The 16,441-nt window shown below is 43.3% G+C and overlaps 1 protein-coding gene across 5 annotated transcripts in view; it reads right to left on the bottom strand.

Annotated features, from left to right (window-relative positions):
- Nucleotides 1-9,717, bottom strand: part of LOC107309267 (DNA topoisomerase 2-beta) — a 54,647-nt gene extending 44,930 nt beyond the window's left edge. For all 5 annotated transcript variants that reach the window (XM_032442352.1, XM_015853910.2, XM_032442351.1 and 2 more), the window contains exon 1: nucleotides 9,219-9,717. In XM_032442352.1, coding sequence (XP_032298243.1) covers nucleotides 9,219-9,293 — 75 coding nt within the window. In that variant the 5' untranslated portion in view covers nucleotides 9,294-9,717. The remainder of the gene's footprint in view (nucleotides 1-9,218) is intronic.
- Between the last annotated feature and the right edge of the window lie 6,724 nt (nucleotides 9,718-16,441).

Consider the following 16,441-nt stretch of genomic DNA (forward strand, 5'->3'; position numbering starts at 1 on the left):
TCTTCACATTTTACTTTTTTTCTTTTCTTGCAGTCCCTTTTGATGAAATTCTTACATAGAACAGAACACGAATGATGCCACAGACTTTTTATTGCCTTTTTTGATGAAAACTGGGTTGTGTGGTCTTCCTTTGTGTTTAAAAAATGTGTTCATCCATAAAATTCTGCTCTGGGCAAAAAAAGAAATGACATCAGACTGAGACAATTAAAAATTATAGCATTTACTTCATGAAAGAATTCATCTATCATACTAATCTCAGCACAGTAACAGATACTTAAGTAGGAACACTCAAGAATGGTACATAATATAGAGCTGTTTGGTTTTTTTTCCCCATGTCTTTAGCACAGGCTACTTCAGCTTCAGCTGAGGCCAAGTGTTTCAAACACTCTTTCTTCTTTTCCTTTCCTTCTTCTTCTTCTTCTTCTTTTTTCTTAATCTAAGTGGCAAAAAAGGACACTTGATCTACACCAATAGAGATGAACAGAAGAGATATATCACTGACTCCACCTGGGTTTTGCTTATTTGACTTTAGCCTCCTGAAACAATTACATGTACTTGCAAGGATCACTGTCCTGTAAGGGAAACGCAGCTTTGGGACATAACACTTTACAAAAGCACACGGCATGTGTCCCACATGTCCTTAATGCAGAGAATTAGTGGGACAAGACAGTAAATTTTGAGTGTAATTATGCTGTAAAACCTAGGGAGGTTAATTAAGTAATGGAATCCGGGGATGCAGATTTTCTACCACTTACAGTTGGGGAAAAACAAAACCAAAACCAAAAGTAACATTAAAAAAATAACAACAAACCAAAACCAACCAACCAGTTCTTCTAAAGCTAAATATATGCTATACGTATATGCTATACCACAGAAAAAGATATAAGTTTAATATGGTGATCACTAGGTAGTTCTATGGATAACATACACACGAATGTAGTGTGGTGTTACATACCAGAATTTAATGCCCCCTTCTTGACTTCGTAAAACACGTAATTAATACATTGATACCTACACATTTAGCAACTTTCCAAAAGAAAATTCTGACTGAGAATACCTCCCACCATGAAAACAAAGGCAGTGAGTTTCAAAAGAAACCACTCCCCTGCTGTGTTAAACAAATGCTCTGGCTCTCCTCCCAAAATGAAAACACAGAAGTAACAGTTTGCTGTTACCAGAGCAAATCTGCATAAAACATGGCATCCCCTTACCACATGGACTAAATCTCTCTATCCCATCCTCCCTAGAAGTAAATTAGGAAAGAGCACCCATTAACCTCATCCAGAACTACTCTAACTCTAGCCTACTAACAAGCCTGTTTACTTTCAATTCCTAATTTATTTATTATACCTGCTCCTCCTCCTCACAATTTGCTCTTGACTCTGAAAGCACCACATTACATCAATTCTGTCATAATAATTCATTTACAGAGTAACTTCTAACAGATTTCCCGGTTACAGAAAAGACAACAGTTAATTGTTGCCAAAAATGATAACTCCTTTTCTTCTCTCCTCTCTTTTCTTCATATAGTGGAACCAAAAGTGGCCTAATAACAAACCAGCTCAAGGAGCAAACAGAATCTGCCCCCTTCCCATTTTTCATCCACTAGAAGCAAGCAGTTGTCTGCTGGACCATTTTCCTGAGCAAGTCTGCAGGAGAATCAGACAAGTGCTGATGTAAGGAAAAGAGCAGAATGATAAGAATGGGAGGATAAGATAAAAGGAGAAAAGAAAACATGTTTTTCAGCAGATATCATTTGATTGTTTAGCCACAACATCAAACCGCGCTCTCAGAATTATAGAGCTTTCTCCTCCCATTAAATAGCTAGATTAAATGGAAATATAATTATTGCTATTTTAGAACTTGTGAAGTCCAATATACTACAAGTACACCAGATTTTAAGGAAAACTGAAGGATTCTGCCACAAAATTCGAGAAGTGAAAGAGCACTTTTGTGGAAAAAAAATAATAAAAAATGCTCACTATAATTACTTCTGACCAGTCAACTGTGTATTTCCATCACCAGCCAAGAAATAGAGATACTTATATAAGAACTTTCTTGGCACCTAGTAACACTCCTTTATAACTCAACCTTTCCTGTATCTTTGCCCTTTTTAATGCCGTACCACATCTGTTAAGCTGTACGCTCATTTCACATCATAAGACAAAACATCGGGAAAACAAATGTGTGCACAAAGCTATTGCAAATGCCTTACAAGTCTCATGTCTCAAGACTTTCTCTAATGAACTTCCTCTCTACCATACGCTGCTCAGAACCACCAGTTTGTGCAGCAAGACGCACCTTATTGCTTTGTATAACTGAATTACTATCAAGCTCATACTAAACTTCTCATCTGTACTTGTGTTGCATGTTTTTCCACTGAGACAGTTTTCACCTAGATGGCCTTGTGCTACAAGACTTGAGCAAGCCCAAACCAAATTTGGAGGCCTTAGCCTGTCAGCTTATTCTAAAGTAATGGAATTGCTGGTACAAATCACCAGTTTGAGTGCTTTGAAAAGTATTCTAGACTTTACAACTGTTTTCTAGCATCTCGCAAGTGGTAGAAGTGCCGCTCTGGTACACAGGAGGCTCGAATCCTGGGGGCTGGACTCGATGATCTCTAAGGTCCCTTTCAACCCGCATGAGACTGTTGTACTGTGTGATCTCCAACAAAGCTCAGACTCGCAGTTTCTCATAGGTGAAGATCCTCTGTTTAGAAGCTGACTCTGAATTATAACTGTTCCTACAGAAACATTACGTATCAAGTTAGTGCGTTGCAAGAGCTTGGTCATTTTTCTACTTTATCTTGGATTCTTTTGATTTATAGGAAAATAACTTGTTCAGTGTTATCTCATCTTACATCTCCTGTCATGACATAAAATGCTGTTTGTTGCCATCTCTGAAGATGACCTCACAGAGAAAGCTGTGATGAGTTTCTGGCACCTCACTAAGGCAGACATTTGTGCAGCTTTTCATACATCTGTTCTGCTCACAGTTTCTCAATGCCTTAGATAAGGAATAGGAAGCCTCAGCAGAGCCATGCCCACTCATCCTCAAAAAAAGTGCCAGACATCATAAGGTACCTCTTAAGGACAGCTTAGTACCTCATTCATGTTCTACCTCACAAACCAGAGGGAGAAAAACATACAGAGTGGATTAAACAATTGAGCCCTCTTTTGAATCTTTCCATAAACCTTTCAAACACCTCCTAACTCAGGCAGCCTTTACACAAGCTGTGCTAGCACTCTCTTTCTTGCTTGCTTAAAAAGAAAATCAATTACTTAGGAGTGAACTCTAACAAACACCCAGATTTATCACTTAAACAAAATAAAAAAAATAAAAATTAAAAGTAGTGCTTTAATTTGCTCTCAGTGGTGAAGCACATTCATATGTAAATTGGAATTGCATTAAGATGCAAGCAGTATTTTAAAATAGCTTTATTAAATGAAACCAGATGAGCCGATAGCACAGAAAAAAGTTTAATAACTTCAGAAGGTAATTTTAAAAGGACTCGTTCCACAGGAGTCAAAGTATTTATGATCACATTGAAGCTTTAATACCAGCAGATCTGATCCTTAGGTATGAGGCAGTCAAACGACAACGTAAAGAGCAAGTCTATCGCTTTACTTCTGAGCAATTACTCTGTTATGTCTATACGAACACTTTCATCAGTTGCTTAATTTTATATTATCTTTTAAAATTTTAACATTTCCTTTTAGAAGTTCGGCAAAATCACTTCATGTACTTTGACCTAAAATCCACTGTATTCAAATCAGGGATATGAGCACTAAAATACATTCTTCCAAAATCCTTCAGTTTCGCTACATGTGTTGAGAGAATGCTGCAAAGTCTCCAAACACACAATTTGCATCAGAGAACTCTTAACATTTAACATTTAACCATGTTTACAGGTACATATTTTTGCTCAGACAAAGACACCAGTCTCAAGACACCAATATGGAGCAGAACAACATTGTCTTTGTGGGTAACATTCCAACCAATTTAATATTTTTAATTATCCATGTTGAGAAAAATTGTTTTCTGTACCAGCTTTCATTTCCAAGTTCTCTCTATATAATCTACAGCAGTTTTGGTAGTACTGGTTTTTTAGTTGTTGCTTTTTGTTACCTTCCCAAAGCAAAACCTGTAAAAGAAATCCTAGGACAGAAAGTGCTATTATCGTACAGCCTTACAGCTCAGTAAGTAAAGTGACTCTTTATTCCTAGCAGTGGCACTCTTGTCTCCAGACAGTGCAGTGGAAGTGACAGGGGATTCCCCAGTCCCTCTAGACTAACAGCATCAATAAGTTCAACACATTTCAACACATAAGAAACACATTTCTGTGAACCGAATCTCTCATATCCATCTGCTAAATGATTCCCATTTTCTTATATAAGTTAACTGAAATATAAATGTGTATTTGAAGATGGCTTTAGCACGTACACACACAGTTTATACGTGAGGCAAAAAATCTATTTCTGGAAAATTAAAACTGTTATTTGCAAATCTAAACTGCCTACCTCAGAATACCCTTATGGTCTGTTATTCAAAAGGTGACTGAACGTGTTCAGAGGAGGGCTACGAAGCTGGTGAGGGGTCTGGAGCACAGGCCTTACGAGGAGCGGCTGAGGGAGCTGGGATTGTTCAGCCTGGAGAAGAGGAGGCTCAGGGGAGACCTTATAGCTCTCTATAACTTCCTGAAGGGAGGTTGTAGTGAGCTGGGGGTCGGCCTCTTCTCTCGTGTAATCGATGATAGAACTAGAGGGAATGGTTTTAAGCTGTGCCAGGGGAGATTCAGGCTGGACATTAGGAAGTATTACTTCTCGGAAAGGGTAGTCAGGCATTGGAATGCACTGCCCATGGAGGTGGTGGAGTCACCGACCATGGGAGTGTTCAAGAAACGTTTGGATGTTGTGTTGATGAATATGATTTAGCTGGGAAGTATTGGTAATGGTTGGACTAGATGATCTTCTAGGTCTTTTCCAACCTTGATAATTCTGTGATTCTGTGACTTTTGAATGTAAGTGGTGTGTTTGAAGTCTTCAAGTACTTCCAGGAGTTTCACTTTCCCTTTATAAGGTTCATGCAGCTCTTGAAGTTGAGGAAAGAGCCTTGAAAACATACCCACAAATAACTATTTTGCTTGTTTAAAACCACTTCAATAGCTTTGCGTGCACTACTACTATATCAGAGCAACACCTCAGAGGTGTGCGTTTGTACTTGAGGTGATTTCACTTTCACTATACAAGACATACTTTAAAAAGTATTGTTACTGTACCATTATTACAGCTCATTTTCATCAATTCCTAAACACACAGAGGCTGAAGATCACAGAATGTCAAAATTTCATCTAGTCCAATCACCCTGCTGCAGCAGGAACACCTCAATCAGGTCACCCAGGTGGGTTTTGAATGTCTCCAGAGAAGGAGACCCCACAAGCTCCCTGGGCAGCCTCTTCCAGTGTTTGGTAGGTACCCTTACTGGGAAGAAGTTTTTATTCATAAATATGTGGAACCTCCTATGTTCCAGCTTGCACCCATTGCCCCTTGTCCTACCATTGGATGTCACTGAAAAGAGCCTGGCTGGGTCCTCCTGACACCCTTCACATGTTTATAAACATTAATAACAATGTCTTAGCCGAAACAAGCTTTCCTAGCATTATATATATACATGCCATTATGTTTCACCACCAGCAACTTCTCTATTTACAAATCCACGCATCTGTAACTGACTCCCAGCACACTTCTGAGTCATCTTTGGAAATCATTCACAAAAAATAATTACTACAAATCTGCTGGCAAAAACTCCACCTTTTGCCAACTATTACAGACTTACCACAACAGCGAAGAGCTGCAAGTTGACTCCAACAAGTCAGCAAGAAGACCAAAAAAAAAAACAACCAAAACCGAAAACTCCTCAAAAACTAGCTAGTACCAATGATAAATCTGAGGTTAACTGAAGGTTATCTGCAGTTTTATAATGATAATAGGTAATAGTATTAGGTAACAGTCTTGTGCGGGTTGGAAGGGACCTTAGAGATCATTGAGTCCAACCCCCTGGATTCGAGCCTCTGTGCTGCAGAGCGGCACTTCTACCACTTGTGCCACAGGGGGATTCGAACACCCGGGATGATACACCATTTCCTAACAAACACATTGATACAAAATGATACACCATTTTCCTAACAAACACATAGAATGGATACACTGACCTGTGTACAGGTCTACAATCTATCCTTGTTCCCGCTTACCAGCTGGTTACATTTCTCAAAGCACTGGTACTAAGCTAAGGTTAGCTACTAGGTAGCTATAAACTGGATGGCTTGCTGTGTGTTTCCATGACCATGTAATTGTAATGACCATGGAATCACAGAATCACAGAATGACCTGGGTTGGAAGGGACCTCAAGGATCATGTAGTTCCAACCCCCCTGCCTGGCAGGGCCACCAAACATACACATTTACTAGATCAGGTTGCCCAGGGCCCCGTCCAACCTGGTCTTGAACACCTCCAAGGACGGGGCATCCACAACCTCCCTGGGCAGCCTGTTCCAGGGCCTAACCACTCTCCTAGTAAAGAACTTCCCCCTAACATCCAACCTAAATCTTCCCTCAATGAAATCTTATTTCTACAAGCAGATAGCACCTAGGACTTGCAGGACCTTCATAGCATGAAGTTCACTCCAGGGTAAGTTCTGTAACTTAAAGAATACCCTCTTTCCTAAGTGCATGTAATTCTTACCTAAGAAGTAGAAACTAAGAACACGAATGCTGTTGAAACCACAACTATGAAATCATACAGACAACTCCTTTAAAGATGTGGGAACCAGATTGCATTGCCCATATGAGACTTGCTACTTTGAAACACAAACATCAATTTTTAAATATATTCCCCCTCTTCAGAACTAGATTTAATTCTGGTACAGTTCAACTGTTTAACTCATGTGATCTTAAAAAGAAATCGCTAACAATAGAAATATATTACTAAGAAAATAAGCGTCCCAGTGATTTCACCACAGTAACAAGAGGTGTAAAAGACAGAGGGCAAAGCAGATTAAAATCTGTCCCTAACTCTGTACTCCTCACCCCCAAAGTCAGCGTATCATATCTGTTAATGAACTGGCACCTGCCTCGTTTTATCCCTGCACACTAAGCCAATTGCTAATCGCTGCCCCATTCAACTCTAGCGCCACAACAACATTGCTCTTCTGTATTCCAGCATCCTGTAGATGACAGCGAGCAGACCTGACTTTAGGAACCAACTCAGGGGCCCTATCCCCAGCACTTAAAATGTGTGTGAGAGAAAGAAAAAGTCCTACTGTTTTCTGAACAGTCAACACATGGTTTTAACTGGAATCTAATTATTTCTTTGCCACTACTCTGATATAACAAAAGCACTTAAGCCTTTACTGCTTTTGGAGAAGGAAAACCAATCACTTCCAGTGGTAGGAAACGGCTGACTCGCCATACTTTCATCCCCATTACGTTCAGGAACACGTTTCATTAAAAATGCCTACTCAGTGATTTTCACACTTCATTCTGCAGTTTTCTATGAGCTGTGAAACTTTCAATTACTTCACAGAATCACAGAATTGTAGGGGTTGGAAGGGACCTCTAGAGATCATCGAGTCCAACCCCCCTGCCAAAGCAGGTTAACTACACCACGTCACACAGATAGGTGTCCAGGCGGGTCTTAAATATCACCAGAGAAGGAGACTCCACCACCTCCCTGGGCAGCCTGTTCCAGTGCTCCGTCACCCTCACTGTAAAGAAGTTCTTGCGCACATTCGTGCGGAACTTCCTATGCTGTACTTTCATCCCATTACCCCTAGTCCTGTCCCCACGCACTACTGAAAAGAGACCAGACTCACCACTATGGCTCTTACACCTCAGGTATTTATAAATCTGGATCAAGTCCCCTCTCAGCCTTCTTTTCTCAAGGCTAAACAGATCCAGGTCCCTAAGTCTCTCCTCATAGGGGAGATGCTCCAGGCCCTTCACCATCTTAGTGGCCCTCCGCTGGACTCTTTCCAAGAGATCCTGTCTTGGTCCAACCTATACCATAAAAAAAAACCCTTAATTCTGAAGAGCTATACAAGACAGCGGTTGATAAAGATCACACACTATTGCAGAATGCAAAGTAGAATAACTTTAGCCTCTTGCTTACGCTGTTCCCATATCTAAACTGTCTAATTTCAAATGACGCACCCAGAAACTTGCACGTTTTTTATCTATCTTTTCCTACCACCTGCTTTTATAATGAAAAAGCGTTAATATTAAGTGCAATAATTAGAGCCATAGGGTCCACCATCGGGTTACATGGGATGTTTTTCATCTCAGTAATGCAGCTCAAAGATACAGGAAAACACAACAGAAAAACCACTTTGTTATTACCCTCTTAAACAAGAGAGTTTAAAGCTCCTAACTGAGTAAAGCACACGTGTCTGATTAATGATAAAGGCACCACACCATCTATCAAGATGGACCATGTTGTTAAACATTAAATAAGTCATCCTAGTTTGAACTCCACACTGACAGGGAAGTTACTGACTAGATGAATAAGAGCCCTTCAGGTCATCTTTGGTCTTCCTTCCCAAAAGCAGAGAGCATCCTCAGTTACTACAGAGCACAGCAGAGCTCCTCTGCACCATACGTCAAGAACAATACACTCTAAAGACTTTAAAACTTCTCAAGATGATAACGGAGTCTAGGATTGAGGAACCATCTGCACCCTCACAAACCTTAATCTGTTCAATCCACGAAAAGGATGTCAGAAAGGGGTTAAAAAAAAAAACAACAGCAACAAACACACACACAAAACAAACAACAAAAAACCACACCACCTTCTTGGCCCCGTTATAGAGTTGTAACTTTTGGAAGACGACAAAGTTTAACTTCAAGAGGGATCTGCAAGCACACGACTCCAGGCCGCCCCTCGTTACTCATGTCTATAACTTACAAGCTTCAGCTTTCACCACCCCAGACGATTGGGAAAGCAGTTGGGACAGAGGCTCAGTGGCTCCGGTGCCCACAAAGGCATCGTTCCGCTCAGGTCTGAACGCTGCGGGGTAGTGCTTCCTCCTCCCGCACTACCCCGCATCGAGCGGCTCCCTTTCACCGGCCCCGTTTAAATGCCAGCCCCGCTTCCCACACACGCTCAAAGGACGCAGAAAGACAAAAACAAACGCCGACAAAAACAAACGCCAACCCCACAACTTACCACCCAGGTCAGTCCCCCGCTGCCACCGCCGCCACCACCGCCGCCGCCGCCGCCTCCTCCTCCGGACTTTGCCATTTTCCACCCGTTTCTCCTCAGCCGAGGCGATGGCGCACGGAGGCAGCCGAGAGGGCCGGCCCCGACCCCGCTCCTCCCCGCGCGCCCTTCGCGCTTCGCCCCGCGCCCCTCAGCGCCTCCCGCCGCGGCCCGCTCCTACTTCATGCCGGGAGCGCGGCCCAGGCGAAGCAAAACAACGACGGAGCGCTGAGCGCGGCGGAGCGGGGCCCACACAAAGCGCCCGTCCGCGCTCCCGCTGCAGGCCGGGCAGGCAGCGGGCGGACCCGGCCGGGCCTGCGCTTCCGCTATAGTTTAAAGGGACGGCCGCTCCCCGCAGCGAAGCGCCGCCGCTCGCCTCGCCCCAGGCGAGGCCCCGCAGCCACAAAGGCCCCGGAGCGCGGAGCGAGAGCAGGATCGCCCCGCTCCCCTCCCCCGCCTTCACTCCTGCGCGCACCCGCCTGCGCGTGCCCGCGCGCTCCCGCCGCCGGTCCGGCCCTCCTCCCCCTCCTTCCCCTCGCTCCCCTCGTTCCCCTCCTCTTTCCGCCCCGTCCCGCTGCCGGGGACTCTTCTCCGACTCCTCCCCTCCCCGCGCCGCCGGCTCCAGGCCCGGCGCTCAGACAATGAATGCGCGGCCCCCAGCCCGCATCGCCGCCGCCAACTCCCGACGCCGCCGGCCTGGGCCGCGTCCCCGCGCCCACCTGCCACTCAAGCGAGGGAGGCGGGGCGGCCGCAGTGCCGCCGGCCAATGGCAAAGGCGAGAGAGAGCAGATGGGACCGCGTGAGACGTCACTGCGGGTGGCAACAGGGAGGAAGGCGGGGCGCCGCCAGGGGGCGCTGATACGCGCCTCGGGTTGAGGAGGGGGGAGAGCGGCGTAGCGGCTGCGGGGCGAGGGGCCGGGATGGAGCCGGGATGGAGCCGTGCCTCAGCGGTGGGCGCTGAACACCCTCGGGTTTAACGGTGTGGGGTGGTGGGGCAGAGCTGTGCAGTTTCCCCGTCTCCTAAGGGACGTGCTCCCTTAGGAGACTCAACATGAGCCAGCAGTGCGCTCTGGCAGCCCAGAAAGCAAATGGGATCCTGGGCTCCATCAGGAGAGGGGTGCTCAGCAGGGATAGGGAGGTGATTGTCCCTCTCTACTCTGCTCTTGTGAGGCCCCATCTGGAGTACTGTGTCCAGGTGTGGAGCATTCAGTAGAAGAAAGACATAGAGATTTTGGAAAGGGTCCAGAGGAGGGCCACAAAGATGATCAGGGGGCTGGAGCACCTCCCCTATGAGGACAGGCTGAGGGAGCTGGGTTTGTTCAGCCTGGAGAAGAGAAGGTTGCGGGGTGACCTCATTGCAGCCTTTCAGTACCTGAAGGGAACTTACTCCCAGGAGGGGAGTAAACTCTTGGAAAAGGCTGATAATAGCAGAACACGGGGAAATGGTTTTAAGTTAAAAGAGGGAAAATTTAGGTTGGATGTTAGGGGGAAGTTCTTCACTAGGAGAGTGGTTAGGCCCTGGAACAGGCTGCCCAGGGAGGTTGTGGATGCCCCGTCCTTGGAGGTGTTCAAGACCAGGTTGGACGGGGCCCTGGGCAACCTGATCTAGTAAAGGCGTATGTTTGGTGGCCCTGCCAGGCAGGGGGGTTGGAACTACATGATCCTTGAGGTCCCTTCCAACCCGGGTCATTCTGTGATTCTGTGCTGCGGGTGGAGAACCGGCTTCACTTCGGACAGGTGATGGGAGGGGAAGGAGTCAATGAGCACTTCCCCCGCCGGCCCCATCGATGCTCCGAGCACTGCTCATCCACGCAGTCATGTGTTTTTAAACCACTGTCCTCTTCTGGGCCACAGTCATCAGCCTGAGGCAATCACCTCCTGTAACTTTCACTTTCCTGTTATTGTGGTTGCACTGTGTCAACTTCTTCTTCTGGCCAGTGTTATACACCCTTACCTCAAGGTCACATAATCTCCTTCTCATACATTTGCCATTTGGGAATAAACAACAACATCCTTTGATGAAACTTAACAGCTACTTCCTACCCATGAATGGTCTTAAATGGGTTGGAAGGGACCTCAAAGACCATCTCGTCCCAACCCCCTGCCATGGGCAGGGCTGCCTCCCAGCAGCTCAGGCTGCACGGGGCCCCATCCAACCCGGCCTCGAGTGCCTCCAGGGATGGGGCATCACAGCTTCCATGGGCAGCTGTGCCAGGGCATCACTGCCCTCCATTCTGACATGTTCAGTCTATGTGCCATGCTGCGTAAATAAAGGAAAGAATGGCTGAAGTACACTCCTCCACTCTGTGAACATACACTGACATACCACTTACCTAAATAAGTGATCAGAGGTGGGTTTTTTTCCCCTGTATAGTATGCAGAAAAGTGTAATTTGCAATGTTGTTCTAAAAACTTATGTCACTGAGTCAAAACCAATGAAACAATACATTTCGTGTTGTATACAGCTGTAATAGTACACACTAACTTCAAACATTAACAGTTGCAATAAAATTTCCATATTCTACAGCATTTTTAAAATGTCACTGTGATTCATTAACATTTGCTAAATAACTGACCAACTCTTGGAGTAGAATTGTGGTAGCACCCCATGATAGTAATCAACATATTCATACTTGACTCTAACTGAATTTCAGATTATTGTTCTGTGACAGTTAAGGAAAATCTACCTATTGCTTGACTGCCTAACAGTATAAACTCAGTTGAGATTGCCATTTTCATCTTCATCCCCCAAGACCAATGTGCCACTTCAGGGGCAAATTTGCATAGGGGTTGGACTGTTTAAACACTTATTAGCCTCTGGTTAGTTCCCTATAACTGACCTTTTAACTAATGCACCTTTGTCATAGTGTGGAAAACTTTCTGGAGGGAAAAGCTGCGGGCACCATTGATGAGGTCTGGAATTTCTGGACCTAGCAGAAGGCACATACAAGGTTGCAGAAGTGATTCAGTGTTAAAAGTAGGGATGCCAAAAAATCATGCCTGGATTTCTGAACCTCACAGCTGGGATGACTGCACTGACCCACCTGACTTCCTTCTAGGCCACATCATCTTCCCTGCTGCAGGATAGTAAGCTCATGTAACTTCTTAACGTTTATCTGTGACTAGAAATGCATTAGTATCAAAGTCCACTTAGCCTCCTTACCATTAATTTGGTCTTAAACCCACTTACTCAAATGTGTTGTTTCAGATCACTTGTATCTGTAGATGGTTCTAAGGCTTTTGAGAATAAATTTGTAACTCTTTGAGAAAGTGATCACAGAAATTTGATGCATACTTCAGTAATAATAATAAAAAAGCAAAAAAATACTGCAGACTAAGCCACCTGCTTGAACTTCGGCAACATCTGAACTTACAAACTTATAGCAATTACTTTTTTCAGACCAGTTATGCAACTGTTTCTCAAGCGGTCTGATTTGTAATAAAACTCAGCGCCAGCAGTTCCTATTTATTTCAATACGAGTTGTGCAACTTAGCAAGATTTGAATACCTATGTCAAAAAAAAAAAAATTTGGTTAATACCAGCTGCTCCACTTTTCAGTTTCCACTGGAATTTCATATGAAGCAAGGATGATCAGAAATGCATTTGAAAGATTCTGATATCTCTTAAATCCTTTAAGAATCTAGTATTTCTGCCTTAAATGTTTTTCCTCAAGATGGCATGCAACTGTCCCTATAGTTATTTGTTTCTATGGTGTGTTTTTACCATCAACATTTAGTTCTTGCTGTATTTGTTGGGAAAACAGGAAAAAGAAAATACCAAACACGTTTTGTGTGTTTGGGCCATGGTCTTTTGTTCCCTTTTCAGCTAACAGGGCTTATCCTTTTCCACTGCCTATTAATGCTGCTTTCATTAACTTCTCTATATTCTTCATGCTCATTAGTGTTCTTTTCTTCTTCTTCAAGTAAGAACACATTACCTCAGTCAGCAGTTGAAGTAAACACATCCAGATCAGTGGTTCCCAAATCCATCTTGCTCACTACCCACTGCAGCCACTGTAGGTAGCAGTAGCAGAAATTGCTGTATCAACAGCTTTCAGTATCAGCCAGGACAATGTGCTTGGCTGCTCAGGAATTAACTGCACAGAGCTTTGCTTCAGCACATATGTTAGAATTTGGGAATCTCGGTCGAGGTCATTCTCAGCCCAACATGGATACAAGAGCATCTCTCCTTTCCTGAGAGACTATAAAAGCTGCATCCTGATTGCAGCATTTCTTGGATGCAGGATTTCCAGCTGTCACCTATGAGAGAGGGAGGAAAACAGTTTTAAGTGACTTTGAGTAGACATGCTTAAACACTGATTGAATTCATTTGAGGTTCTCATGGAAACTTAATAATCTACATGAAATAAGTAACTTTATTATACCTATTTTCATTAACTTAAAGAATAATGGGAAGCAGTAGCTCTCATTTTATACATTTCCTTTTGAAATCTACTGTGCTTTAAACTTATAATTCTGCGAAGAAAGGTATTTTTTTTCACTGATGCACTTCTTGCAGAATATTCCTACATTTCTTACAAGCTTTGAGGAAAGAACCTTTGAAAACTACTGAAATTTTTGACAGTAAGCCTAAAACAAAGTATGAAAAAAAGCCTGCATTTCTATTGTTTTACAATAACCACACTCCGCAGTGTTTTAAAACTCATTTAGCAAAGATCTACTTTGTTACATACTGTGTTCTTATATGACAAGAAACAGCTTTTTTCTCCCCCATGTACTATGTCTCATAGTAAACTCGTGCCAAAATTGTTACCATTCTGCTATAGAATTGTAATAGCAACTCACCTTTTGGAGTTAGTTGCTTTCCACTGAGCTTTGTTACCCCACATATGTTCTTCCGCTGAAACCTTTTATGTCAGAAAACCTTTGAAGAGTGGGAGTAGCTCTTTAAATTTATCTGGAAGCAGTGGGGTTTCCTTTTACAATTGGCTGTTGCTGCTCACGTAGGTTTTATTTCATGGTAGTAAATGCTAAGAATTCATCAGATTTTCATGAAAAGGTAAGACATACAACCCATAAATTTCCAACACAGTATCAACTTCTGTTTGTTCACCTTTAACATCTCTTCCAAAGTCAGAAAACACAATTTTCTCAATGTCTTTTCTAACATTTTTGGACACTTTATTTGATGTTGAGTGTCAGAATCCTACTTATCCTGTAGCAAGTTCTAAAAGATTAGCTCTTTACACAAAGGCATAGGTGCTCTTGCAGCTTCCCTGTGTACCTGCACCTTTAGAGACATACCATATACTCAACCGAATACGACATTTTTTTCTGCTGAGATTGTCTCTTCCTTGCAAATCTGAATGGGGAAGCAAGGAAGCTCCTAACATCTTAGTTTATTGAAAAGGTATTTGTTAGTTCCAAAGACATGCACATGGACACCTCAGGTTTGTTGCTTTTTATGTTCCCACTTATTATTTCCGATCACTCCTCTCAAAACGCTCTGAACTGAGTTCTCTGGGATGTAAGCAATGATGCTGGAGGAGCGCATTAACATAAGGACTGAAAAGGACAGCGAAATCACTTGAAGCCACACAGCAGCTAAAGTTTGAGAGATTACTTAGAGGTATTGTTCCTGGTGATATTCAATGCTCAAAATAGAACATAAAACAGTACAACTGTTCCCTGAAATAATTATGTATACGGACATATGGTGAAGCACAGTATAGTAGTAACAGCATCAGTTCTCAGAGCACCATAAAGACAGAGCACAGTTACAAGCATTAGAGACAGGTGTGTTAACCACCCCATGAGAACGCAGCACAAGCTACAACAATCAAACAGAACGCTAGGCACATACTTCAGCTCTCAGTTGCTTCACCAGACCAGTACAGCTGCTTTCAGCCACAAAACCAAATGGCTGTATGGCATAGCACAGCACACAGCCCTCCCAAGCCTCTCATTAGGATAAACACACTCCCACTGAGCACACATGCAAAAACACAGCACTCCCAAGCCTCTCTACAACTTCTGTTTAATGTTTAAATCTTCCCTGCTACTTTATGATTGCTTTTTAAATACTGCATTTCACAAGCAGGACAATCGCAGTATTGTCCTGCTTGTGAAATGCAGTATTTAATAAGTATTGTCATCCTGCCCTTGATCTGTGCTAGTCCCACGTTGTTCACGAGGGGCTGCCACACTATTGGTAAGGTAGGTTTCCCCCCAGGGTTTCTAACTGTGCCAGGACCAGGCCTTGCTTAACAGGTTCTGTAAGAGAGTAACATGAAGATGCAAGCAAGTGAAACTACTTTTTACATTCCCTCTAAATTAGCATGTTAATATGTTGGATGCTGTGCCTTGCATTTTCCCCCTGCAAGTGTTTGCAGTTTATAAAAAGCAGTAGTTAATCCTTCAAAAGGAGAGCAAAAAAAATTTCTTCCCAATTCCTTATGTGCTTGTATCATCCTACAGAGTTAAACTTCCAATTTCACAACATCAATATCCTTACAACAGAATTCCATAGCATAGCACGTAACAACATTCAATCCTCCATTTGGTTCTTTACATTTCTTTTGCAATTTTTACAGCTGTCCTTCCTGTAATTTTTGTATGAGATGCCAAGCAGAATATTCCTCATACAATCTGTTGTTTTAATCCTGTTGGGAATCTCACCGCCATGTTGAATTAAATACATTAACATGCTCAAACATAAGGTTCTTACCTTTCTGATCTTAACATCCTGCCCTTAGAAGGACAGCTGCTTCTCCTTCCTCCTGCCTTGTGGACCCCTTACATCACCTCCCTCACCTCTCAGATTTCTGACATTAGTCAACCTGCTGGTAACAGCAACAATACTAGGAACATCGGAGATAAGAGAGTGAAGGGCAGTTACTGAGGGTGATACTGAAATGGTACTAGCTGAGAATTCAGTTGTTATGTTGTGAATATCCTGTGGGTACAGAAGTGCTGCAGACAAAAAGCTGGACAGTCTCCAGCCACAAGAGTTTGCAAATTTGGAGGGAGACATTAAAAGAAACTCACTCAATAGACTATGTTACACTTATCCTCATGGCTTACTTTCTGATTGCCCAGAGAATAAACAACGGCTCCAAGTGAGCTGAAGAACGCATAGACACATTATGGGGTTGGGGTATCAGCTTGTGATACACAGGGGACGCGAGAGAAAGACAGAACATGGTGCTGGCATCTAAACATATTGTGAT

Source organism: Coturnix japonica, chromosome 2, assembly GCF_001577835.2.
Source record: "Coturnix japonica isolate 7356 chromosome 2, Coturnix japonica 2.1, whole genome shotgun sequence".
Taxonomy (NCBI): domain Eukaryota; kingdom Metazoa; phylum Chordata; class Aves; order Galliformes; family Phasianidae; genus Coturnix; species Coturnix japonica.